At 37.7% G+C, this 27,497-nt stretch overlaps 1 protein-coding gene across 1 annotated transcript; it reads right to left on the reverse strand.

The window, feature by feature from the left end:
* Nucleotides 1-1,025: 1,025 nt before the first annotated feature.
* On the reverse strand, nucleotides 1,026-27,497 carry chrna6 (cholinergic receptor, nicotinic, alpha 6). The gene is made up of 6 exons (XM_065254682.1): nucleotides 27,326-27,497; nucleotides 19,706-19,845; nucleotides 16,052-16,096; nucleotides 13,569-13,678; nucleotides 12,397-13,456; nucleotides 1,026-3,633 (listed from the first exon to the last, which is right to left on the reverse strand). Exons 1-6 carry the CDS (start codon nucleotides 27,381-27,383, stop codon nucleotides 3,508-3,510), a joined length of 1,539 nt encoding a protein of 512 aa, XP_065110754.1. The 5' UTR covers nucleotides 27,384-27,497; the 3' UTR covers nucleotides 1,026-3,507.

Below are 27,497 nucleotides of genomic sequence, written 5' to 3' on the forward strand. Positions count from 1 at the left end.
ATCACAAATTTCCGCGTTTTTTTTTTTTGATCGTATAACAAATTCCTGTTTTCATGTGATTATCACGTACTGGTTACTCAACTGTTTTGTCCTATTTTCTTACCGATGTCGCTTCGGTTTAGGGTTAGATTTACATAAAGTGACATCCCTACCCAAACCCAACTCTAACTCTAACGCCAGGCGACATATAGACCCCTTCACGGTTCACGTCACAGGCGGTTCCCACTGCGCATGTCGGGGTCAGAAAAGTCATTACAGCAGATTGAGTTGCGTATTATTCGGTATCGTCAAAAATGCCTACTTACGTCGTGGGCTGTGAAAATCGCACCAGGTCTTCCGTTAAGTTTTCGCAATTCATGCAGAATCTCAAAAACAAAAAAATACAACATCTGCATCTGCAAGCAACTAACGTGCAAACTGGGACAATGCAAATATCAAAGAGGCTTGTGTTTGTAGTGCTCACTTCATTTCAGGTAAGTCATCATTTTTCAGCCCTGTTGGATTAAATTATAAAGCCTGGATGGTATGAACAGTTTGACCCCATGCTGCGCGTGCACCCGATAGTCATTCAATGTTTACAAACCTTGAAGGGGTCTATAAAAAAATTTATCAGAAAAAATTGTATAAAGTGACATTCTAATGCAAGCACCAAACCGAAGCGACAATGGTTTAAAAATAGGAAAAAGCAGTTGAGTAACCAATACGTGATAATCACACGAAAACAGGAATTTGTGAAAATTCAAAAGTGTAGGCAAACCCCTTTTTTTTCTATTTAAATGCATACATAGGAGCCACATTCAAATGAAAGTTCATATCAAAGATGCTACAACAATCTGTATTATTATAAGTAAGGCAATATCCAGAAAATAAATAACTTTATCTGCTCTGTCACAACCAATGTTTTGAAAGCTCAGAGCTTATCAGTTGGTTAACAGCTGTACTCGAGTTTAACTGTATTACACAATTTCCCTCTCCAGATTGACCTGCAATACATTACATGTGGCATTTACTGTCAAAAGTACTGGCATTCACATAAAAAGTGGCACACCATTCTGACTCTGTTGGAATTAAGTCACAAAACATTTACTTTTACATTTAGGAAATGATAATCAAAAGCTGTTACTAATACCACTAAAACCAAAGACGTTTTCAACCCCTGCTAGAAGAGTCAAGCCATGATAAGCACACAAGCACGACACATACACACCGAGTACTTGCCGAGTTAAACACACAGGCAGTAAGACAGAGAGATCAACAACAGAGAAACATTTTTATTTGAAGGACATCTGTTAAAAAACGTGTTACAAAAGGGCCTCAAGCTGACAAGTTGAAGTGGGAAAAAATTGAAATGGTGATATTACGGGAAATGGGATTATGTGTCTGATGGAGCCAGAGAAAGTGTGACAGAAAGTGAGTCATTTTAATAGCATGCACTAAAACTGTTAAGGATTTAGACTCAAATAATACATCTGCTTTAAAATAATAATTAAAATTGTAAAATATTCTCCATGTATATCAGGGGATGAAACTGATTGAAAAAACAGATGAATTAAACGCAAATTATTTGGCATATATGAAACCTGATTAGTCATCTTTGTCCTGGAACGTAGCCATGCTACAACTCAATGTTTTTATAGTTCACCCACAATCTAGACTATTTTTATTGCGATAATAACCAATAGCTGTTTATCCTCCACAAATTTGGTAAACAAGGTCCATACAATACATTTTTATCTTAAGCTTGATTTCCACTGGGGGAAAACACCATCAATAGTCCCTTTCACACATACAGTCTTTACTGGTAATTTACTGGTAAATTGCAGTTAACATGTTATGTGTGAACAGAACCTTTCCGGTAAATCAGTGCTCCCAATTTACCAGTAAGACAGGTTGTAAGATTACCAGTAATTTACCGGTAAGCGCCATGTGTGAATGAAAAATGTAGAATTACCGGCATTTAGAACGGACGACGTGAGACCGCTCTGACAAATCGGGCCAATCAAAACGTTTTTATACTGTTTACGGCCGTTTACACACACATGCTGCTTAAAAGTCGAGCACACCTGAAGTTAACATCCACATTCCTTCAAAGTTGTTTAAAACAGCTTACCATCTATTTGCCAAATTGCCGACATCCTTAGCACACCCTCTTTGAAGCCGTATGTGCAAACGCAGGTTCCGTTTGATGCCGCCTAACGCAATGTTGTTTGGTCACGAGCAACTTTGCGACCGTTTGCCACAGATGCGAAAACAACAAAATACGGACCGACGATATAGACCCCTTCAAGGTTTGTAAACATTGAATGACGATCGGGTGCGCGCGCAGCATGGGGTCAAACTGTTCATACCATTTAGGCGTTATAATTTAATCTAACACGGCTGAAAAATTATGACTTACCTCAAATGAAGTGAGCACTACAAACACAAGCCTCTTTGATATTTGCATTGTCCCAGTCTGCACGTTAATTGCTTGCAGACGCAGATATGTTGTATTTTTTTGTTTTTGAGATTGTGCATGAATCGCGAAAACTTAACGGAAGACCTGGTGCGATTTTCACAGCCCACAACGTAAGTAGGCATTTTTGACGATACCGAATAATACCCAACTCAATCTGCTGTAATGACTTTTCTGACCCCAACATGCGCAGTGGAAACTGCCTGTGACGTGAACCGTGAAGGGGTCTATTAAGTCATAACCCGCCATTGTTTACAAATACGACACGGAGCTCGCCGGCCGCGTCCCACAGGTAACTTCCGCTTTCTCTCCGAGTTTACCAGTATTTTGATACTGATGTGTGAATGATGTCTTACTGGTAAAAAGAAGCAACGTCATTGCGTGTGTGAAAAGCACATTTTTGTATTTACTGGTAAATTCATTCTGGTAAATTCATGGTAATTTACCAGAATTAATGTGTGAAAGAGGCTACTGTCTGACACAGACACAGAGTGCATGTTGTACCATTTTTTTGTGGTAAAATATGTTAAGTATCACACCATTATAATCAAACCAGAACACCAATCAGTCTGATTTGTCACTCAATAGACTATTGATGGAAATTGTGCTCTATACTGGATGGTGATTAGAAACTTCAAAGTCACTGCTTGTTAAGAAGCAGAGAGTGACTTCTCTTAGTCTCTATAGACGGTTTCATCAGGCGTCGTATACATTTATTTTACACACTAACAGTAGCGCAGTGTAGTTTTTGATAAGCTTTAGCTATGATTTGAACTAAGATATATACTTGTTATTTATTTAGCTTGTTATCAGAAATAAAATACTCTAAAAGGGCCGTTTGTTTATGTTGTTACTGCTGAAACCGTCTTTAATGGGTTATTTGGAAAGAGAACAGAACATCTGATTGGCATTTACACAAGGACACCGGTATACAGCATTTCCGTGATGACAGAACACACGTGATGTTAAATAAATATGACACAGTATGCCAGTGACTGTAAAAACAGATATTCAGTGCCTCTAATTGATTGCAGCTTAAGTTTCTGTGACAATTAAGAGAAAAAGCCAATGAGAGGTTGCAGGAAAAGACCCATGGTTCCCAGCACACACACCAGCACAAAGACCCAAAGGAAGATGCGGTCAATCACCATGGCAACATACTTCCAATCATCCTCCACCTAAGAGAGAAAGAGCACACAATAAACAGAAGAAAGAGGAGAGAGGAAAGGTTAATAAGTGATGAAAAGAAAGGTCAGATGTAACAAGAAAGAAAATAAGACATGAAATCAAGGTAAATGAAGGGGAAAATGACGAATACAGATGAACAATGAGTGACGTGAAAAGCAAAACTGCAGTCTTTCCAGAAAGCGTTGCGAAAGCGACGTTGGGAGAATCTAAATTAAGGCTGTGCTACAAAAAGTGGAGCTATACAAAACATTCTCTCCTCACATATTTGGATACATTACAATGCTAATGTGATTTGGTAGCAAGGCTCTGAGCCACACAGTAAAGATGAAAGATGAAATGGTGAGACTTTCCATATCAAAGTAGGATGCCTCCGCTGAGGGATCTGAAGCACTTATTGTCAGTGAAGCACTCAAACGCTTCCACTGAGTGAAGCTGAGTTCTTCCTGTAAGCTGCACAAGCTTGCAGTCTCTGATCAATGACCTGACTTGTGAGGACATAAGTCAACCATTAGCATGGCATGATGGTGGAATCTGAGAAGGTTTTTGAGGTTTTCAGCATTCTCATTTCAAAGGAAAACACCACGTTTTTTCATATTTTACTAGTTTTTACCTCAACTTAGACATATTAATACATACATATCTTTATTCAATGCGTGCACTTAAGCTTTGTACAGCACGTCGTGAATGTGTTAGCATTTAGTCTAGCACCATTCATTCCTTAGGATCCAAACAGGGATGAATTTAGAAGCCACCAAACACTTTCACGTTTTCTCTAATTAAAGAGTGTTATGTGAGTAGTTACGAGTAAGTATGGTGGCACAAAATAAAACATGGCGATTTTTTTAAGCGGATAAAAAATGAGAACTATATTGTATGGTGGAAGAGCACTTGACCCCGGGCGCAGTAATATCGACGGAAGTTTGAGCAAGAGGGGAAGTATTCAGGAATGACGATGTACTGCGCAGCAAGGTCAAAGTGCTGCAAACTAAGTGCTCTTCCATCATAAAATATAATTCTCATTTTTTTTTGCTTAAAAAATCGGCACATTTTATTTTGTGCCACCATACTTACTTGTGTAACTCATGCAACAGTCTCTAAATAGGGAAAACATGGAAGTGTTTGGTGATTTGTAATTTCATCCCTGTTTGGATTCTTAGGAATGATTGGGGCTAGGTTAAATGCTAACGCATTCACAACGCGCTGTACAAAGATTAAGTTCACGCATTGAAAAAAAGATAGGTATGTATTAATTCATCTAAGTTAAGGTAAGATCATACTAAAATATTAAAAAACAGTGGTGTTTTCCTTTAACTGTCCATTAATAAATAAGCACATAAACCCTATCAAACAGTGGCCATAAATGAGCCATTCAATGAGTTGTGTGTGTGCTCTTTCGAGCCGTTACACACCCCTGCTGTAAAATTGCTAAAACCTCTACAATCCAGTGAGAGAATCCATTTTACAGCCTCACAGGAGTTACAATTAGACCCTTTCAGGGTCCAAATGACCACCACCCTTTAATGAACAACTGGGTAAAGACGATAAATGAAACTATCAAATATTTCGATAATTTTTACGGTTAATTCTTTTTTTTTCAGTCATAGAAATATGAATTAACATAAATGTAACTATATGAATAGCAATGTGACTTAAGGTAATAAACAACCTTTTATGTTTTCTACAACCCCAAATCAGAAAAAGTTGGGACACTGTAGAAATTGTGAGTAAAAAAGGAATGGAATAATTTACTAATCTCATAAACTTATATTGTACTTACAATAGAATATAAATAACATATCAAATGTTGAAAGTAAGATATTTTGAAATGTCATGCCAAATATTGGCTCATTTTGGATTTCATGAGAGTTACACATTCGAAAAAAAGTTGGGACAGGTAGCAATAAGAGACCAGAAAATTTAAATGTACATATAAGGAACAGCGTATGGACTTATTTGCAACTTATTAGGTCAATTGGTAACATGATTGGGTATAAAAAAGCCTGTAAGAGTGGCAGTGTCTCTCAGAAGTCAAGATGGGCAGAGAATCACCAATTCCCCCAATGCTGCGGCGAAAAATAGTTTTCTGAGTTTCTCATAGAAAAATTGCAAAGAGTTTGAAGTTATCATCCTCTACAGTGCATAAAATCATCCAAAGATTCAGAGAATCTGGAACAATCTCTGTGCGAAAGGGTCAAGGCTGGAAAACCATACTTGATGCCTGTGATCTTCGGGCCCTTAGATGGCACTGCATCACATACAGGAATTCTACTGTAATGGAAATCATAACATGGGCTCTGGAATACTTCCAGAAAACATTGTCGGTGAACACAATCCACCGTGTCATTAGCCGTTGCCAGCTAAAACTCTATAGGTCAAAAAAGAAGCCATATCTAAACATGACCCAGAAGCGCAGGCGTTTTCTCCGGGCCAAGGCTCATTTAAAATGGACTTTGGCAAAGTGGAAAACTGTTCTGGGGTCAGACGAATCAAAATTTGAAGTTCTCTTTGGAAAACTGGGACGCCATTTCAACCGGACTAAAGAGGACAAGGATATCCCAAGTTGTTATTAGCACTCATTTCAGAAACCTGCATCTCTGATGGTTTGGGGTGGCATGAGTGCGTGTGGCATGGGCAGCTTACACATCTGGAAAGGCACCATCAATGCTGAAAGGTTTATCCAAGTTTTAGAGCAACATATGATCCCATTCAGACGTCGTCTCTTTCAGGGAAGACCTTGCATTTTCCAACATGACAATGCCAGACCACATACAGCATCAATTACAACATCATGGCTGCGTAGAAGAAGGATCTGAGTACTGAAATGGCCAGCCTACAGTCCAGATCTATCACCCACAGAAAACATTCGCCGCATCATAAAGAGGAAGATGCGACAAAGAAGATCTAAGACAGTTGAGCAACTAGAAGCCTGTTTTAGACAAGAATGGGACAACATTCCTATTCCTTAACATTGGTCCTCCTCCAGCTGTTCCTTATATGTACATTTAACTTTTCCGGCCTCTTATTGCTACCTATCCCAACTTTTTTTTGGAATGTGTAGCTCTCATGAAATCCAAAATAAGACAATATTTGGCATGACATTTCAAAATGTCTGACTTTCTACATTTAATATGTTATAGATATTCTATTGTGAATAAAATATTCGTTTTTGAGATTTGTAAATTATTCCATTCCTCTTTTACTCACAATTTCTGCAGTGTCCCAACTTTTTCTGATTTGGGGTTGTACATAAAATCTACATCGGAGTAGATTCAAGTAGGACTGGAAACAATAACGGAGAACAAATATCCACAGAAACCCCTTTAAACAGTGCCCATTGAGCAGCCATGCCATGAGCTAAATGTGCATACATCTCTCCTGTTATGATAGCTAGGAGCCTCCACAATCCAGATGGTGCTGACCCACAAGCCAGATCAAACAAACTGATGCTATTCTACACAAGGCCACAAAGTGTATCCAAAATAACCAGCTGTTAATCTGTAGTTCAACTGGCAGAGCATTGTGTTAGCACAGCAAAGGTTTTGGATTTGTAACCCAGAGAGCACACATACTGATTACATGTATAGCTTGACTGCATGTATGTTGTTCTGAATAAAAACGCCAGTCAGATGTATAAATGCAGTCAATGCACATTGAAGGGAAAGCACCACTGAATGCTTCCTGACACAAAGGATAAGTGTCCTTGATGGAACAGTGTTTGTGTTAATATGTTGGAATATGCAAAATGCCATATCCTCTGATGACAGTATTCAAATAAACACTTTTAAATTAATAACACTTCTCATAGAGAGGGCTTTGGCTCTCTCAACTGCAGAAACATCATTGCATAGCAATTACATTACAAGTGTCAGGACTCTGCCTTGAAGTCTTGTTATATTTGCATTTTGTCATGGTGGCAGAGTTCTGACAGTCCCTGGCCTTGTGTGGAGGTTCATGCCTTGTTTTTGTGTTTGGCATGTGCCTCCGGTGTCTTGTCTTGTGACCCCGCCCCCTCGTTCTCCTGCTTATTAGTAATCATTGGTTTTCTCCCATCACCTGTTCCCGCTCGTTATCTTGTTTGATTTCTTCTATTTTATGTCAGTGTATCTTTAGTTCTGTGCAGGATCATTTTGTATTGTGTTGTGTTCTGTTCCTCGTGTAGGCTCAAGTCTTGTTACCTAGTCAAAGTTTAGTGCAGGGATTCCCAAAGTGTGGTACGCGCACCCCCAGGGGTACGCGAGCTGCCACCAGGGGGTGCGCGAGAGGAAAAATTTAATGGCGGTCTGTTTCTTTAAGTGGGATTTTTCCATACAATAAATAAATAAAAAAATGAACAGTAAACATTTCCTTTGTAATCGCTTTTATTTTAAATAAAAAACTATAATTTATTAGTTTTTGATAGAAACGTAGAAGACAGCTGCTGTCTTTTTCTACGCACTGCTCTTCTGTTATGCACTGCAGCCGCTATATGCGTGCCAACTCGTTTCATTCATTCCATATATATTATAAATATGCTTAACTGGCTGAAATCAGAGAAACTGTCAAGTGTGGGACGTCTTATGATAAAGTTGTTAGTCACGAAGGAGGAGAGGGACCAAGAGAGAGAGACATTTTTTATGGCAAAAATAGAAATAACGAAATGTGACGAGACATGGGCACAGGATACGCGAGCAATGTGTTTTCATGCATGGTAAAGAGACCGCCAATGAATTATATAATAAAATACATAAATACTTACTGTAGAGAACTTATTAAAAGCTTTCATTTAATTTTGTTTGAAACTTGAGCTGTTATAATGAATCTGCAAACTATTATACACCTTTTGTGCGAACAGTAAAGGCTTTCGTCAATGTGTTTGATGGGTCTGCACGTGACGCACTGGTAAACATGAGGAAACCTCTCATATGTCATCTATTAGCTGACGGCAGTAAGTGTACGTTTTTTTACCATAGTAAACTCGAATGGCGTCTAAATATCACAGTGGTTAAACACATACACGGGGGCGCGCATCATCTCTGCTGAGCGTAGTTTCAGATGGTGCAATAGGCGTAAATATTTTTCACAATGTTGGACGTAGCTAAGCCCGACGTAGGACTATTACACCCAACTTCTTAACGTCCGGCTAGTGCAACTGGCCCTTGGTTATTTGCGCATGATTAAACATGAGTATTTATGGTGAGAAAATAAAGCTTTTTTGGATTTTTTTTTAAATGGGGATTGGGGGTGCGCCAACCCGTTTGGGACATAGAAGGGGGTGCGCAGGAAAAAAAGTTTGGGAACCCCTGGTTTAGTGTAATCTGTCAGAGTTTCATGTTTCATGTTTTGTACCCCCTTGTGGGTTTTTGTTTTTTGTAAAAATAAAGTGTTTTCTGTTTTCCCCCGACATCGTTTGCGTTTGGGTTCATCTGTTCCTGCTAATCCTCACAACAAGTGGATTCTGCAGCAGGTTGCTGCGGCATGTAAAATAAAAACTCTTCAGACCCTCTGAGAACTTGAGAGACATTAGCTGTGTTTACATGGAAAATTGTAATCAGTTTAAATGTTCAGTCCTCCATGTAAACACCTCAATCGGAATAAAAGAGCCAAACCGATTAAAATATAATCGGTTTACAGGGTGGTTTATACCTTTTGTTATCCGGATTGATAACTGAAACTGGGATGCTCTGTTCATGTGCATTCTTCTTTTTAATGGCGGTTGGCAAACCCACTTACAGGTGCATTTCCGCCACCTACTGGACTGGAGGGTGGAGCATATGCGCATGTGCGATGACATAGATTTGGCGTAAATTACGTATGCCGCAAAGAACGCAGGCTTGTGCTATTGTAGCAGATCACATGAAGTGATTGTCTTGTCATTCTTTAAGTTTCCTAATCTCCTTCCAATACTCTATAAAGTTATACGAGACAGCGTTGTCCGGTCAGTTCATGATTAATACTCTGACACGTGTGTTTGGACTCGCTCTCGCCGACGGTCTAGGCAGCACTGCATGAAGTCAAACAAGCTTTTTACGTACACGTGAATGGGTGTTTATGCTGCTGCTTAAAAAAATCAGCATGACACAAAGCTCTGTGTGCTTGTCATTTAATAATTATGACCTGAAATAGATGTACAATGATTTTAGGAGGATGGCATGTTATGTATATATTGAAACTGCAGGAAACTATTTGTGAAATGGGCGCATGTCAAATGATGAAATCTTATTTGAAGCTTGTGCCATAAAACACACACACACATCAATCCTATCACATTATTAAATGTTCATGTTAACTCTATGATAGGATTTATCACACAGAATGATTTCAAAAGGTTTTCATGTAAACGTAACTAGAGATATTAGTCACTCGTGGCCAATTCAATGACTTTTCACAAACGTCATTGTTTATTCTTTTCTATCATCTTCCAGCCGAAATTAAGCCCTTTATATCTATAAACTCATTCAAAATCGCAATTTACACATTTGTGACATATTGCCTGAATTATTGCAACTTATTGTATGCAGGGTTAGGACAGAATGCCGCCGCTAAACTTTTAACAGGGAAGTGCAAATATGAGCATGCTTCAGCCATTTTGTGCTCACTGCACTTGCTCCTTATCAAATATAGGATTGATTGAAGCACTTAATAGCCTAGCTTCCCGGTATTTGACTGAACTCTTGTTGCCATATACTCCCTCAAGAACCCGACGAGCTGGATGGCGCCTTGCATGGCTGACACCGCCGTCGGTGAATGAATGAGTGAGTGAATGGGTGAATGTGAGGCAAACTTTAAAGCACTTTGGATGGCCATGGGTCTATAAAAGCGCTATATAAATGCAGTCCATTTACCATTTACCATAAAATCTTGCATTACTTAGGGCGCGCTCACATTATCCCAACCAAACCGCGCCCGAGCACATTTGACCCCCAAAGCCTGGTTCGTTTGACTAGTGTGATCAGTCTGTACCGTTCCCGGTTTGGTTAGTCGAGCCCTGGCCAGCTTGCATAGGTGGAATCGGGCGCACTACACTTAAAAAAACAGAGACTTAACATTATGGTGGGCTTCAATGTTAAGAGAGTGCTTTACTTCCTGTTTTCTTCAAAACAATCACATCCTAAGGACGAAAGTTTGCCCGGGCTCGGATCGCTCAAAGTACAGTGTGAGTGCATGAATCTGGGGAAGTAGTGAGGGGGACAATCGCGCTTGGACATGGTTTGGTTGGGTAAAGGGCTCGTTGTAGGTGTGCGTAGGTCTTACGGCGTAGCCGTGATGGCGTAGGATCCGCGTCGGTTTTCATTTATACTTTTGCGTCGTCCTCCGCGTCGGCGTGCAAACACACGCGCAGACCGCTGGTAGGCAGTAACCACTCGTGTAACCACAGTAGCAGCGCGAACGCAAAGAAGAAGAAGCTTAGCAAGTTAACCCACAAACGAAGAAGAAACAGCAACTTGTTGTGTATAATTTGAGAAGACCAGCAATGATGGAAGTAAATAAACAACGACTTTTGTTGCAGTTTGAGTTAAATCACTCCTCAACTTGGCTCATCTTTGTTTTCACCGTCACAAACGGAAATACCTATGACGCAGTTTTTTTTACCTGACGGGAGGGATTCTGGTGGACCAATCACAGCGCTTGCGGTCTGCGTAGATCTGACGCGCTGTTAAAATGTTTGCGAGGTGCACGTCAGCCTACGCAGAGCTACAGCGTACAACCTACGCACGACTATAAATCGGGCTTTAGGTATAATATGAGTGCGCCCTTACAGTCCCCAGGTCTAGGTTCAAGTATCGTGGTGATCATGCCTTTGCCATTTTTGCCATCTATTTTCATTTTTTAAAACCAGACTTAAAGGTGCAGTATGTAAATTTTAGCGGCATCTACTGCTAAGGTTGCAAATTGCAACCAACAGCTCAGTCCACTGCTCACCCTTCACTTCTGAAAAGCATAGAGAAGCTATGGTAGCTGCCACCGGAAAAACATGTCATCGTCTGAGACAACTTAGTAAATAAATTTATCTGTAAAGTGCTTGAGTAGAAACATGGCGGCACAAAATGGCGACTTCCACGTAAGGGGACCCTCGGTGTATGTAGATAAAAACGTCTCATTCTAAGGTAATAAAAACATAACAGTTCATTATGAAAGGTCTTTATACACCCCTGATAATATAGTTTTGTATATAATTTTGCATTTCTGTCGAGAGATCCTTCTAAAAGTTACACACTGCACCTTTAAAACACACTGGCTTTTAATATTCCTTCTTTTTTTTTATCTCTGACTTTTTGCAGATTTCCTGTTAATGTGTTTTGTATACGGCTATTTTATAGGATGCATATATATATATTTATTTACCTCTTTGCATAAACCTAATCCTGTTCAAACAAGGCTCATGACATTCATTGTGTTGCTTTTGATCAGAACAAGATGATGTCTTACTGTAGAGCTGACATGAAAGACCACCAGCAATTCTAGATAATTGTTGTGGATTGCAGCCTGCACCTCAATTGCACAAAGCTCCCCATCCCAGTTATGACGTGTATGTCATCACCATTGACAAGAGAGAATCCTGCCCATCTTGACTCCCTATATGTGATGAATGAGATGCCGAGAGGCATTTTGAATTGACACCGTCAATCCCTGTGAGCTTGCCAGGGTATACACATACAGCTGGACAAAATCCAGCACTAAAAAGCACAGGAAGAAATAGAATTTTGGCAGCATGCTTACTGTATGTATAAATGCAAAAGTCCATGGGTTGTACTGACTGTACAGAAATTCTTTACCTCTTTTGCTTTGTTGCGGCTCCTCATGTTTTCAGCGATGTATTTCACACTCTCAATAGCCTGTTTGATCTCTGGTGAGACCACTGAAAAAGCCACAACTGTGTTAATGGCCTGCGGGCTCAACTGACGGCTCACTTTCCCACAATCCCCCTCGGGTGCCTCTTTCATTGGGTGACATGGACATCCTCCTTTCTTTCCCTCTATTGCAGCTTTGCCCTCTCCAAACTCCAAAGAGTTCATCGCTCCCTGTTGGGATCCACTATTTTTCCTCTTCTTTCCATCTCCTCCTTTTCCTGTTCCACTCCCAGTTGTGCCCCCACTTTCTAGTCCTCCTTTTCCAGAAAACTCTGACAGGTCAAGAGGCCGGCGCATAAACATTATACGTGGTAAAGCATGAAGGAAGACAGATCGGACCCAAACGGGCATGGTGTGAGTCATTGGGGTGCGATAGTGGACGTTTAGCACAAATACGGTGATGACGATAGAGAGAGTAACGAAAATCATGGTGAAGAGAAGGTACTCGCCAATCAGAGGGATCACAAGTGAGGTCGATGGAATGGTTTCCGTAATGACAAGGAGAAACACAGTAAGAGACAGCAGCACAGATATGCACAACGTCACTTTCTCGCCACAGTCTGATGGAAGGTAGAAGACGAGCACGGTCAGGAATGAGATGAGGAGGCAGGGGATGATAAGGTTAATGGTGTAGAATAGGGGCAATCTGCGAATGTAGAAGCTGTAGGTTATGTCTGGGTAGATCTCCTCGCAGCAGTTGTACTTGATGTCATGTTTATAACCGGGTGCATCTATGATCTCCCACTCCCCACTTTCCCAGAAGTCTTTCAGATTGACCTTTGAGCCAATGAGCACCAGGTCAATCTTGGCCTTGTCGTAAGTCCAGGAACCGAACTTCATAGAGCAGTTCTGATAGTCAAACGGGAAGTATGTGATATCCATAGGGCAGGATGATTTAAAGATTGCCGGAGGGACCCAAGTGATCGTTCCATCAAATTTCAAAAGGGCTTTTGTTTTGTCTTCCACTAAGAAATCTCCAACAGCGCTGTGTCAGGAAAAATGCATGCGTGGATGTTAAAACCTGTGATGCATTCATAAGTTCTATTTATATATTTTCATATCTTAAATTCACAGTTGAAGATTAAGTCTTGACTCACTTGTTGTAAAGTACAATGTCTGGCCTCCAGATTTTATTTGATGGGACTCTGATGAACTCAATTCCATCGAATTCCGGTGGTGACCACTTCAGCTTGTAGTCATTCCATATCTACAACAATTAAACCAACTCATATCATCATATACAATTTTAAATGATTTAAAAATAATTCAATGTCTATTTATAATGATTGCACTCTTAAATATCTTTGATCTAGAAGTTACTACACATGCTCCAGCAACCCCTTTTCTTTCTTTTTTCTTTCAAATCAGCAACTGATGTATTTATCAACGTTAATAAAAGTCATCCAAAAGGTTTGGCCTGACACAACAATAATACTAGGGGCAGGGCAAAAACTAAACCGGGGTAAGTTGTAACACGGACTGTTTACATTGTTGCACAAGGTTGACAATTTTGTTTTTCAGGTATTTTTTTCACGCTGCCAAAAGACGATCTCCCGCAAATTATTGGAAATGTATAATGATTTTCCTAAGAGTTATTGATAAACGAGTGTTTTGGTGGCATGTAAGTACATTTTTTCATTGTATGTTTTTTTGGTTTCTTAGTTGGGTGTGTAAGATACCAAATCCAATGCGTTGTCATATTAATCAGTGTCTTGTTGACTAAAACATAGAATCAGTTTTAAATATGTCTGCAGCTCTTAGCAAATATTTTGACCCAGCCGGGTTAATTGTAACGCTGTGTAAACCGCTAACGTTAGCATTATTATATATGCAATAATATATATTATTATATATTATTATATGCCGTTGTTTTAAATAGGCTACACATGAATGATTGCTGGCTGCCAACAAAATAAATGTGCCTGTCTTATCAAAAATCGTGTGTCAAATTTATTTTTTTGTTCATATCTTTAATATTGATTGAATAAGGTCACGTCAAAGATTGAAATCATTAGAAATGAATGGCTAAAATCAGACTTTGATGCTGATTATCTCAGAATTTGATATTGAAACTGTAGTATGGTTATTACAGACTGGGTCACATATTAAAAAACGTTTTGTCATAATTGTGCTGCTTTTTCTCACATATTTAGACATTTGTATCTACTAATTGAACTATTGTTAGAAAAGGGCTGAATGAATAAATACAGTGTGGATACCTGTCTATTATAGATATATCTTATCCACTTCAGGTACAGTATATAGACAAAATAGTATTGAAATGTTTGCCTGCAAACTTAATTTTTAACAAGCGTTACAACTATCCCCCTGCCTGTTACAATTAACCCCACCTATGGGGTAAGTTGTAACGTTTGCACTTCTGTCACGTTTGGTGTAATTGTCCAAGAATGGTAAGGACTAGAAACAAACTTCAAATGGTCATTTGTAGCAGAGATGTGTGTGTTGCTTGTGTAAAAATAGAATTAATCAAACTCAAATATTTTTTGAATGATTGAGCCAAAACCAAAAAGCGTTAGGTTGTGCCCCACTCTCCCCTATACACCAAAAACATGTACATCATACTAATATCAAATCCTAAACATTTTTCTAACAGCCTTTAAGATGAAAATATATAAATACACATCAGACTTGAGTGATATTCACTAGTATACTGACGCACTGAAAACATCTGCATGCATGAAATTTTGTGATTCGTCATCAGCTCTGTTTAAAAATATCTTAGTGTAATTATTCAGCTGGCTCCCACAACATTCTGCCTCCTTCAAGGAACGAAAAACATGTGTGTACATGTGGCACTGTGTTAAAGTGACTTATGATTTAAAGTGTGTATTGATTGTCATTTGTATCCCGTCAATCTTTACCCAGCCAGCATTAGTTGTCATTTCACTGTCTAGGTTAACTACAGGTCCGATATAATCCGGCTATGAGTAACCCACTTCTATCCAAAATGGATTTTTATGTCGTTTTTGTTTAAAATAACTTGCGGGATGTATTATATTTTATCATGTAAGCAAAGTCAACAGTAATTAAAAGAGTTTGGTTTCATTTATTTATTTATTTGCTTTTAAATTTTTACCGACAGTTTTAGGCTAGATGTCTGGGCTGTGTTTGGACAATTATTAGACATTGTTTTGTTTGTTTTTTTGTTTGCTGGGAACTGTTAAAAGTAAAAAGTAAAATATGCATATATTAGACTTGCTTGTTCACATTTAAATGACAAAAACAATAAACAAATAATATAAAGAAAATCTTAAATCTCTGTTCAGAAAAAAACTATTATCATATTCTGATTTTAACTGCAAATCAAAAAAGCTAATTGATACCAATCTCTTTCACATCTCTTTTCATTTTTTTCTTAAATAACTCTTGTGCTATCTTTTTGTTTTTATTTTACATAACATTTTTCTTCCATCATTTCCAGTTTCCACCTACTCCATTCTGCTGTATCAACTGTCCTGCTGTATGTATACACATTTTCTTGTTAGGATGAGATGTGTCAACTGTTCGACTGTTCACAAGTACTGTACACATGCACAAAGTCTCTGTGCTGCATACTCACATGTCTTAGCCATAAATTGGTCTCCATGATCTGATTGACTTCATCCTGTAGAGAGGAAGAGATTGGGATAATCACAGAAACAGAGAGAGAAAATCAGAAAGGAAGACAAACATCCTCTGTTAGTCTGAATGGAGCTCCAACAATAAAATCTATTCTGTTTTTGTCTGAAGACAAAGTGATGTTCGAATTGTGCCGTGAAGTTAAAAACATGGAGTGGATTAAAGTCCTATATCAAAAATGTAATCGGTTATCAGCTTGTTTCTAATTTATAGTATATTCAACTATATAAACAGAAAGAAAAGTGATCAATTGAGAGTGAGTATAATCTATTATCTTGGATTCTGTTCTTTCGAGTGATGTGTTATGGTTTGTTAATCTCTCAGGTGAAGAATGAATAAAGGTGCGGTGATAATAAAGCTTTCCCTTGGTAAAGTGGAAACTTAATCCGAGTTTTAAAAAGAGAAGTGCTGATTCGACTGACGCCCAGAAAAACATAGAGTCTGTTTGGCTTCCTGCAAAGGCTTTTAACTCTAATTGCTCTTTGTGACCACAATAAATGAATCAAAACCCCAAACAAACAACAACAGCATAGAATGGTCGGTAACACTTTCTATGAAGCCTGTTTTTAACATGTATTGTAAAGGCTTTCTTAATGCATTTTAAGGCAAACATTCACTTAAAGGCGCAAAAGAGGATTTTCTTTCGCCGACTGAGAATCCAAAAACGGTTACTGAGTTTTTTAAATGAGCACATGCGTAAGAACAGCCTCCCTCCTGCATAGCTCATTTCTAGGGAACGCCTTCCAAAACTCGTGCACGAATATTTGAACACGAGTTTACCACCGGCATATATGCTGTGTCGCGTCAGTGGATTCATTATGTGAAATTATTTGATAATAAACACATAAGGCGTTAAAACGTTAGATCAGTCGACGCTACTCCCATTTCAACTAGCATGTAGCAGACTGGTCACTGCCTTACAACTACAGTACAAGAACAACGTCAATATACCTGAATAACAGTACAACAATAATTATTCCACAAAGAAAGAATAATCACTGTCAGAGGCATCATGCCCATACAAACTGAGGGGGCACGTGCCCCCTCGGTTTTTTGAGCCAAATGGCTTTTGCATGCAACCTTAAAATCAAAGAAGCATCCATTAATCTGTTACTTATCTTTTAATCTGTTTAATATGCAAAATATTATTCATTCTGTGCTGCATCCTTGTCACTTTTCAGAGATTTTTGCCATTTTGATAGTGTTTTGATCGTGTTACATTACTTTATTCTGGCGGCAGGGCTGCAGTCAGCGCAGTCGCAGATGTTATCAGCGTCTGAGCGCGCTCACAATCTCTTTGCTGTTACATTTTGCTTTCTGAGGAATTCAAACGTGTAAGAAACGCTCACAAGTCATCATTTCCAGTACGGTAATGTGCAGTTAACCTCCTCTGTGTAGAAAATGTAGGGTTTAAAATGTGACCGTCTCGACATTATATTAGTAGAGATTTCTAGATTCATCTTGGTACAACGCAAAAGTTTGCCAGAGTTCACGGGGGCGCGGAATCACACATACTCACATATGAGGTAAAATTTTATGCAAAAATCCGTTCCTCTAATAATTTTATCTAAACATTTTTTTTAATCATTATGAACATTAAACTTAATCACGTGGCTATAGCTTATGTCATTTTTGTTGTTTATATACTTTATGGATTTAAAATGACATTAATTTTATAGGATGCAGTTGTTGTGCACAACAACACAATTAAACAAGTCATTAAACAAAACGTAAATAAACAAAACATGCCGTTTCAGATGTAAATATGATGCCAATATGTCATTATTCCGATTGAATAGTATTTGATATGAAAGTTAGTCAACACTTTTATTTTGGAGGTTTTTGCTTGAAGGCTGGGGCACTCAAATTGTTAGAAAATTTAAGTCAAATAGTGTAAGAAAAAGACAGCACTCACAGTTCAAATTGCAAAATAGCGTTTAATCGCCAACAACGAACGTTTCGGGCGTTTAGCAATGTTCCTTCATTGCTCTCCAGCGTTTAAATGTTTCTCCAATAACGACTCTGGTTACATTCTTCTGACAATTTTCTCCTATTCCCAGCGCCTTTAAACAAGTCTTTCTTTTGCGTCCTCCTTCAGGTTTTTTCTCTTCCATGGTGCAAATTCGAGGAGGAAAGCAGGATCGACAATGAAAACAAACCGAAACTTAAGATGGAGTTTTATGCGCTATGCGCATGCATCGCCTGTGTAAAGTTACTGGCAGTGATTGACAAGCCAGAGGGCCAATCGCTGATGCGATGACCGCATGAGCAATTGGCTGATTTTTTGATCTTGTGCACAGATGATGTATATTAATATTATTACTTTCAGTGCACCTAATAAATAGTCTTTTATCGTTAAGTAAAGACAGTTTCAAGTAATATTGCAAAAATGTATAAAACAAACATCCTCTTTTGCACCTTTAAGATATAACAGGTTAAATCTATACTTGTCAAAACAGATATATTTAAAACTGTTATTCTGTGTGTATATATATATATATATATATATATATATATATATATATATATATATATATATATATATATATATATATATATATATATATATCGTGGTTGCATTCTTGCGCATCTGTGTGCATTTTCGTCTTAATGCTCTTAATAACTTCTTTCGACCAAAATCAACATTTTAAAGGTCACGTTTAAACCCTAGTTAATGTGTAATATTGCTATAATAGCATAAATAATACCTGTAGAATGATAAAGCTCAAAGTTCACTGCCAGACGATATCTTTTCTTTAACAGAATTCGCCTTTCAAAGCCTACAGAGAACGGCCGGTTTGGACTACAGCCCTCTACTTCCTGCTTTAATGACGTCAGTAGAACAGTTTTTTGATTAACCTCCACCCACAGGAATACATCAGTCACCAGCTAAGCTAACGGCAAGCTAAGCTAACGGCAAGATAAGCTGCTATCGAATCACACACACTAAACAAACTACACAATCAGAACTCATTACATTATAAATATGGACTTCATAGAAAGTGTTGCAACATTTTTCTCATCAGACACATCCAGCAAAGCTATTTTTCTTTTTCCATTTTAACAAAATTTGACCGATACAAAGCTGTAAGCAATTTCAGAATGGATTATAATGCAGAAAATGTCCCCACGATATCAAAGTAACAAAGTAATCAGAACACTTTATGCCATTAATGCCAATAATTTTGTGTTCACGGTGCAACCCATATATATGAGTCAGGCAGCTAAAAAAGTTGAAGCAGATTAAATTAATTATATATTTACCTTTATATACAGTGGTCAATAAACAATTCTATAAACTATTAACAGTATAATGATATCTTTATAGGATGCAGGACTGTAAAATTCAGAAGCCTAGCAAGAATTGCTTGTATCAGTCACAGCCCTATAGCTATAATTGTTTGATATAGACATTCCAGCTGTGTTTGGAACTTTAGTCTATTATAAAATTACACAGTTTACAGAGTATCTTCTTTCGATAAACACTGATCTTAAATCAGAATGATAATCGTTTTAATAAGGGATTGCACCACTGTTTAAACACAATTTGTGGAAAAATCAGGTCATGTGTTTCTGAGGTATTGGTTTATCTTACCACTTTAACAAGCTGCGAGATGGAGACCTCAAACTCCACAGTGACAGGATCGGACACATTTTCCACCGGCCGAATGAACTGGTTATACCTTCTGAATAAGCGACGAAACAGCCTGTCTTCTCCCTTAGATGAGAAACAATCTACACAAACACACAAAAACAAAGACAGATGCACACACAAGAGTATAGATAGCATAGAAATCTATTTTGGTATGCACTGGGAGAGACCAATTATACAATGGATGCCCAAGTAAGAACTGTGCAGTGACAGAGGCACATACAAGCATATTACATAAAGTACATAGTGTAAAGGCTATGTGTCAGCGATCTGGCATTATTAACAAGTGTTATTATACTCTTTTAGCTAATAGTCTTCATTTTAATTATAATAAAGTAAAGTTATGTTTTAAAATAAATAAAGTTGTATTTTGAGTGTGTGTTTCTTTAAGAATGCGAGTGTACTCCATTGCTTTTAGCAAGTTCCTCAGGGTAAGTGCAAATGTCCTGCCAGGCACTGTAAGTGCACAAAGCATAGCTTTTAAGGTTAGAGGTCATTATCAACTATTACCAAGGAGACCAGATGTAGCCAAGTGTAAAATGGAGCCACTTTAAAATGATGCACTAAAGAACATTAAGGCAAGAAGTCAAGAACAGGTGCATGGCTACAAACTATTATAGAAGGCACATACTGAAATCTATATTTCTATGCATTCCTTTGAACATCATCTAATTGTCGTGTTCATGTAAGAAAATTTCAGAAATACCATTTCTTTTAAAATGCTATTTTTAAGTCTCATACTTTAGCTTTAAATTACATCTACATTCATGTATTAAGCAGATCATTTTATCCAAAGAAACCTACAAATGAGTGAGCAAAGACGTGTGCAGTTATGTCATATGTTATGTATTATATATTAAGTGTAACATACCAGAATTAAAAAAGTTGGAATCTTACACTGTATCACATTTATAGCTGTCTATGGCCTGGTTTCACAGACAAGACTTATGTAAAGCCTGGACTAGACCTTAGATGAATTAAGATCATTAAGCATATTTTATAAACACAGGCCTTAGATAAAAAGTTACTGGTGTATAGACGGTTTCAGCAGTAACAACATAAACAAGCGGCTGTGGTGGTCCGCACGTAACTTCCGGTAAACTCTGCTAAGAATAAATAACAACTAAGTTCTTTAAACGTAGCTTATTTATATAACAAGCAAAAAATCAACACATAGGTTACCTAGGAAACCAAAACATTTGTTATTTTCGACGAGGCATTTGTTCAAGAGATCAGTTTAGCAACTACCGGAAATATTGTGTATAGATCCACAAATGTGAAACATGTCTTAAAGGGATAGTTCGGCCAAAAATTATATTAAACCCATGATTTACTTACCCCCAAGCTGTCCGAGTTGCATATGTCCATCGGATATTTTATAAAATGTTTTAGATCTTTCAGTTGATTAAATGTAATGTTATGGGGTCCACGACCTTCAAGTCCAAAAAATGTGCGTCCATCCTTCACAAATTAAATCCAAACGGCTCCAGGATGATAAACAAAGGTCTTCTGAGGGTAATCCGTGTGGTGTTGTTGTAGAAATATCCATATTTAAAACTTTAATAACGAAAATAAATACCTTCCGGTAGCGCCGCCATCTTAGTCGCATCCGCATTCAGGATGAGAGCTTACGCAGCCTATGGAGGCTACTCTGCTGCTGCTCTGTGCCCCCGCCCTCTGAATTTGTCATACGTCACTAAGAAAAGTGCGTACACTACGCTAATACTCTCTCCTGAATGCGGACGTGAATAAGATGGCGGCGCTACCAGACGCTATTTATTTTCGTTAATAAAGTTTTAAATATGGATATTTCTACAACAACACCGCGCGGATTACCCTCAGAAGACCTTTGTTTATCATCCTGGAGCCGTTTGGATTTATTTTGTGAAGGATGGATGCACTTTTTTTGGACTTGAAGGTCGTGGACCCCGTAACATTACATTTAATCAACTGAAAGATCTAAAACATTTTATAAAATATCAGAAAATGTGTTTGTCCGAAAAACGATGGACATATGCAACTCGGACAGCTTGGGGGTGAGTAAATCATGGGTTTAATATCATTTTTGGCCGAACTATCCCTTTAAGGGGGTCGCACACTGGAAGCGCAGCTCAGCGCTCTACCATTCTTAAAGAATGGAACACATTGTTTTCTATGAATATACGCACACCAGCGCGGACAGGCGCTACCCAGCTACGACTCAGGAAGTTGCTCTAAACCCTGTCGTGCCACAGAGCGCCACTCCCATAGTTTAACATTAAATAACATCTTATATATCCCAAATCATTAACGATAAACATTGGCTGCTAACGTATATTTCGCATTTTGCGATAGATGCTATCTGACTAATCTTGTGCTATTTAATGTGCACCCCTGGTTTTCGATATCTCTGAGTTGTCCTAGACACAACGCGGCATTGCGCGGCGATGAGCTGCGCATGCCGTGTGCGACCCTCTTAACACTGTAAACAATTTGCAGCATTTTTGTCAAATTAACATATATTTCTATGTTACTCTAACTTAAAAATTAAGTTAAACAATTTCAACTTGATTTTATAAGTTATGTCAAATTTTTTAAGCCAAAATTTAAAATAGTAGGTTGAATTGACTTGCAAAACCATGTTATTTTAACTTCATGCTGCATATTTTTTACAGAGTAGCTTTCATATTAAAGTTTTGTTAACCTTTGCAGTGATCGCTATTGTAAAAGAGAACATAGCAAGCCTTACAATTAGTACGTTTAACTGCTGTAAACTGGAAACACTGGTGGTTTCAGTGTTTCATGTCCCATGTGTGCATGTCCATTGTTTTAATTTCCCTTACTAATTGCTTCAAGTAGTTAACTCTCCAATGGCCTCTCCTCTTAATAGGATTAGCCAAGGATAACAAGGCCCTACTTCCAGTAATTAAATGGACTTTAAATACAGATATAAAGCATAGTATTTAAGTTTAGTTACTTTTGAAACCCCATCAAGCTTAAGATAACCCTTTTAAATTAAATTGGCACACCGTTCACACGGACCATAAAACTTTTAGGCCATGGCCCTGATGAAAAAAATTATCTTCCACAACTAGAAAGGTTTTTTAACAAAGTCCAGCATCCTTGGTGATTTCTAATAATTCACAGATTGTATAATCAGACAATGTGATGAATATTTAAAATACAACTATATTTGCAAGTCTTTTTTCCTACATTCTTGCTAAATACGTATCAAGGTGAGTGCCATGTTCAATTAAAATACCAGTGGTTAGAGAATATTAAAAAAATCTCACCAAAGCATTACTTTTATAGTTCCACTCCTGAACCATTTGCATAATTGCAAGGGGAAACGTCAGCGGACACGATGACAACTGAGCCTGAAACTGAGGGTTTGATCAAAAATAGCTGCAGCTCTTAGGTTGAAATTACAGTTCATAATGGTTAAGCCCAACACATTTGACTTGCTCCAATGGATTCAGCACTGAAGCCCATTAAAATTGCAATTACATGCAAAAAAAATTGTGATGGAATTTATTCCCTCTTTACCAAAATTAGTTTCCTAGAAATAAAAACGTTGAGATTACGTGTGTACTTAATGCACACTTCATCATCTATTAGAGACTTTATACAGTGGGGGCCCATAAAATGCCCATAAAGCATGTTCAAAGAAAACAAATCAACCTCTACAAATCAGCTTTGAGGGTTTGGTTAAAAGCACCAGCACCGTGAAATGTTATTAAAAATATATTAACACTGCATGAAAATGAGACAAAATCCTATCCTGCCTCTTGCTAAACATTTCCAGAAAAGATGGTTGTAAGATCAATAAAATCCTCTGCAGTGAGGTAGCAATGATAATGAACACAGATCAATTCGATGGAATATGTTATTTTAAAGCCATATGATAGTCACTCTTGCTTTTAAGTACACATGCCCTTGTCTAAAACCAATAAGATTGAGAAAGTGTCAACTCCTCGTTGCTCTTGCTCAACGTGAGAGGGACACTAAGAGTGTTTCTCCGTCAGTGGAGGAAAAGCATTACAGATAGAATCAGACAGGTGAGCTGTTTCAGTTGCCCAGAGAATTCACCCTGCAGCAAGAGACACACACATCTGTTCCCCACAGCAGACTGTGTGTGTATGAGACATTTTCAGGACATGCGTCATCATGCATGTCGTGTGTATGTGTGTGTAGGTTCTATCTGGAACAAAGAGTACAGAGGACATGCGGGTATGCATCTTTGTGTGTGACCAATGTCACAAACGCCAGAAGCAGTAACATTCGGCCACCTGGAAGATGGCAAATTTCCAGCCTTGCCAACTGATTTGTAAGCAGTGCATTTTCTGATGGTCTCAAGGGACACTTGGGGCAATCATCTTGTATCATGATTTCATCATCTGCCAAATCCTCCTGCATATGAATTGGAGCATTACTTCATATCACACTGGAACATATCGAATTGAGCAACTGCTTGGGCTCGCAGACCCTTGACACACATAGTCAGCCTGAGGAAGGCATGAGAAATAGAGGTAGCATATACGGGATACGAAAGAAAAGAGGAAAAGAATAGGTAACACACTGAAGTGTATTTACACCCATGTTCAAGGTAAAGAAAGTTCAGTTTCTTTTTATTCTTCTTCTTGTCTTTTGGGGCAGAGAGGTTTACCTCCTACTTCTTTCTCTCTGCTGGAACTTCATTGATTTCTCTCCAAAACACAGATGTGAAGCAGTAAAAAGAGCACTTGAGCGGATACGAGTGCAATCCAATGTTTCTCTGCAGAGATCTGAGAATCTGCCCGATCTAACATCAGTGGTTATCCTTACACAAGGGATTTTTTTTGTTTCATGCATGTCACATTTCAATACGTGATATGGACAAAACATTCCAGCATCTTACAATTAATTTTACTGTTTTAAAAGTTTTTGTAAGTATTGTGTTGGTAGAAGAAAATTAAATGAAGAGATCCTGAAATGCAACATTTGTGACTCTAAAAATCTTGGCTAACGTTTCATAATCTAATTATGAGATTAAGAGCATCAAAGTTTGATTTCGCTCACTGATTTCAATCTTTGACATGGTCTTAAACAATATTAAAGTTATCAAGATTATATTTTCACAGAATGTTCTTTGCATAATGTAGGATGATTTTATGTAGAAAACAGCTAATCTTTAAAAAAAAAACTAGCTTTTCATAGACTAGATCACTTTTTTTTTTATAAAAAATAAGAGTTTAATACCTACACACTATGAAAGGATGTGTTAATTTTTAACACATTGTTTTGTGTTATCCTATTTAACACATTGTGTGTTATTTTGTGTTGATTCTGTGTTCAAATAAAAAAAGTTCACAAGTTACACATCTGTATACTGTACCATTAAAGGTTATAAATTAAGCAAAAGGCAATGTGTACACTATTAAAATGAATGTGTTAAAACAACACATTTTGGTTGTGTCCTTTAATGCAAATGAGCTAATCTCTGCATTAAATGGCAGTGCCATGGATGGATAGTGCAGGTTAAAGGGGTGTTATTATCCCCTTCTGACATCACAAAGGGAGCAAAATGTCAATGAGCTATTTTTAACATGCTTGCAGAAAATGGTTTACCAAAACAAAGTTACTGGGTTGTTCATTTTCACATTTTCTAGAAGCACTTGGGACCCAATTACTGTATAGCACTTAAACATGGAAAAAGTCTGATTTTCCTGATATGTACCCAATAAGTTGAAGATTGTGCTATTTAATAATTGGTGTTAACAAAGGTATTGTTCACTAAAAAACGTCTTAAAAGTGTCTCATCTGGATGGATACATGCATGTATCCATACCCTAAATTTATTCTCTTTAGTTCATACGCTAGGTTTATGATCAGTCAGCATTCGAAGCATGTTGCAGGCAATAATGGCATCCTGCTGAAATGGAACACAAGTTTGCTACGAGACAGCTTTTCTTTTCTAAAACTCTAATACTATGGGCTCATGATGGCAGAAAAGAATTAAAGTATAGGAAGAATCAACAGAAGAATACCCACTTGTGTCCTACTGTAAAAAAAAATAAGTCCCCATCTGTGTGTGACTCACTAGTGACTTGATTGAAATAGCATGTGAACCTTTTATTTATTATTTAAATGCATACACTCTAAAAAATGCTGGGTTATTTTCAACCCAGCGTTGGGTCAAATAGGGATGAGTCCAGCAGCTGGGTTGAAATTAACCCTCAAAATGTTTATATTTGACCCTACAATGGGTTAAAGAAAACAGTATTTTGGGTTGAAACAACCCAGCATGGGTTATATTATAACCCATATTCGTCCCTTTTTGACCAAATGAAAATAAAAAAATCCCAGCATTTTTTTTTAGAGTGTATGCATTTCAATTTACTGTATACATTTTAAAAGACACTTTTATCCAAAGTGACTTAAACTGGTATACATTTTATCAGTATGTGTGTTCTCTGGGAATAAACCCCTTGACCTGCGGTATGCTAATCTAATGCTCTACCAATTGAGGTATGGGAACACTAAATAGCAGGAACTCTTAAGTCTCAAAGTGCATATTTTGTCCTAAATAGAATTCAAAATTAAAATTAGTACAGTATGTCCCATGTTGAAATTATTTGTTTTAAAGTGGATGGTCTTGTTTTTTTTTTTTGTTTTTTTTTTAATTCTTTTTTTTTTTGTTTTTTTTATTGAAAATATCAAAATTTACAAACAAACATGGCTGCATGAGATTCGTTTCTTCAACATTTGTATACAAGTGGATGGTCTTGTGTACTATTTCCGGTCAAATTTTGTGGCGCAGACTCAAATAGCACAACTCGCTGAGAGAGGGAGGAGTTTAGTGACGCTACACTAAATTATATAATAAACAAACCTGAGAAATAATGAATAAAGAAAAGCTTGAATAAAATGAGTTGTAGTTGATCTAAAGTACATAGGCAAATTTTAGGGCAAATATTAATATGCGTATAGGACGCAGCACATGTTTATCAGAGATAAGCCAACAAGCTGCAAAGTTGGTAAACTTTGCGGTCTTGCTAAAATGAAGTGTTCATATAGGTCAAATGACTGCTGTAATATTTCAACAATATGACGCAAAAGCGTAATTTTGACGAACCCGCATTACGACAACGTACAGTGCTACAACTCACTTTCGGTCGATTAAAGTCCTTGTAGAACAATTAAACATCTTTCTGATGTTATTTTAAATAGTGTCTATATAGCAACACAGTGTACAAACGCCCGAAATTTCGCGTTCCATGTGCAAATATTAATTTAACCACGCAAAAATATGGGTGCATATATAACTATTAAAATAATGAGGGTATTAGAACTGGCAGTAACATACATTCATTGGATTTACAAAATAAAATAACTCCAGCTTACAAATCAAAACACTATTTAACGTTAAATGTACGAATACCCCACTTACAAGATTGCACAACCAAAACCACGAAGTCAAATGTATGCCTAAAAACTTTGACAGCTTTTTGTGAGTAAAAATGTATAAAATACATTTAATTTCGTACGGCACGAGAGACACAAGCAAGTAAATGAAATCCGAAGTTACTGCAATGACTGACCTACCTTGCGTTACTATGACAATAACAAAAAGATAGAAAGTGACTCTGCCAGCAGAATGCATCGAGCGTCGCAGGATCAGGAGTTCGTCTCCCCCGGAAAAGGTACAAATTCTTGAAAGAGTTGAGAAAAATCGGGAAGAGCTTGTTTGTGGATCCCGGTTGTGAGTTGTGCTTCA

Source organism: Paramisgurnus dabryanus, chromosome 4 (assembly GCF_030506205.2).
Source record: "Paramisgurnus dabryanus chromosome 4, PD_genome_1.1, whole genome shotgun sequence".
NCBI classification, from domain to species: domain Eukaryota; kingdom Metazoa; phylum Chordata; class Actinopteri; order Cypriniformes; family Cobitidae; genus Paramisgurnus; species Paramisgurnus dabryanus.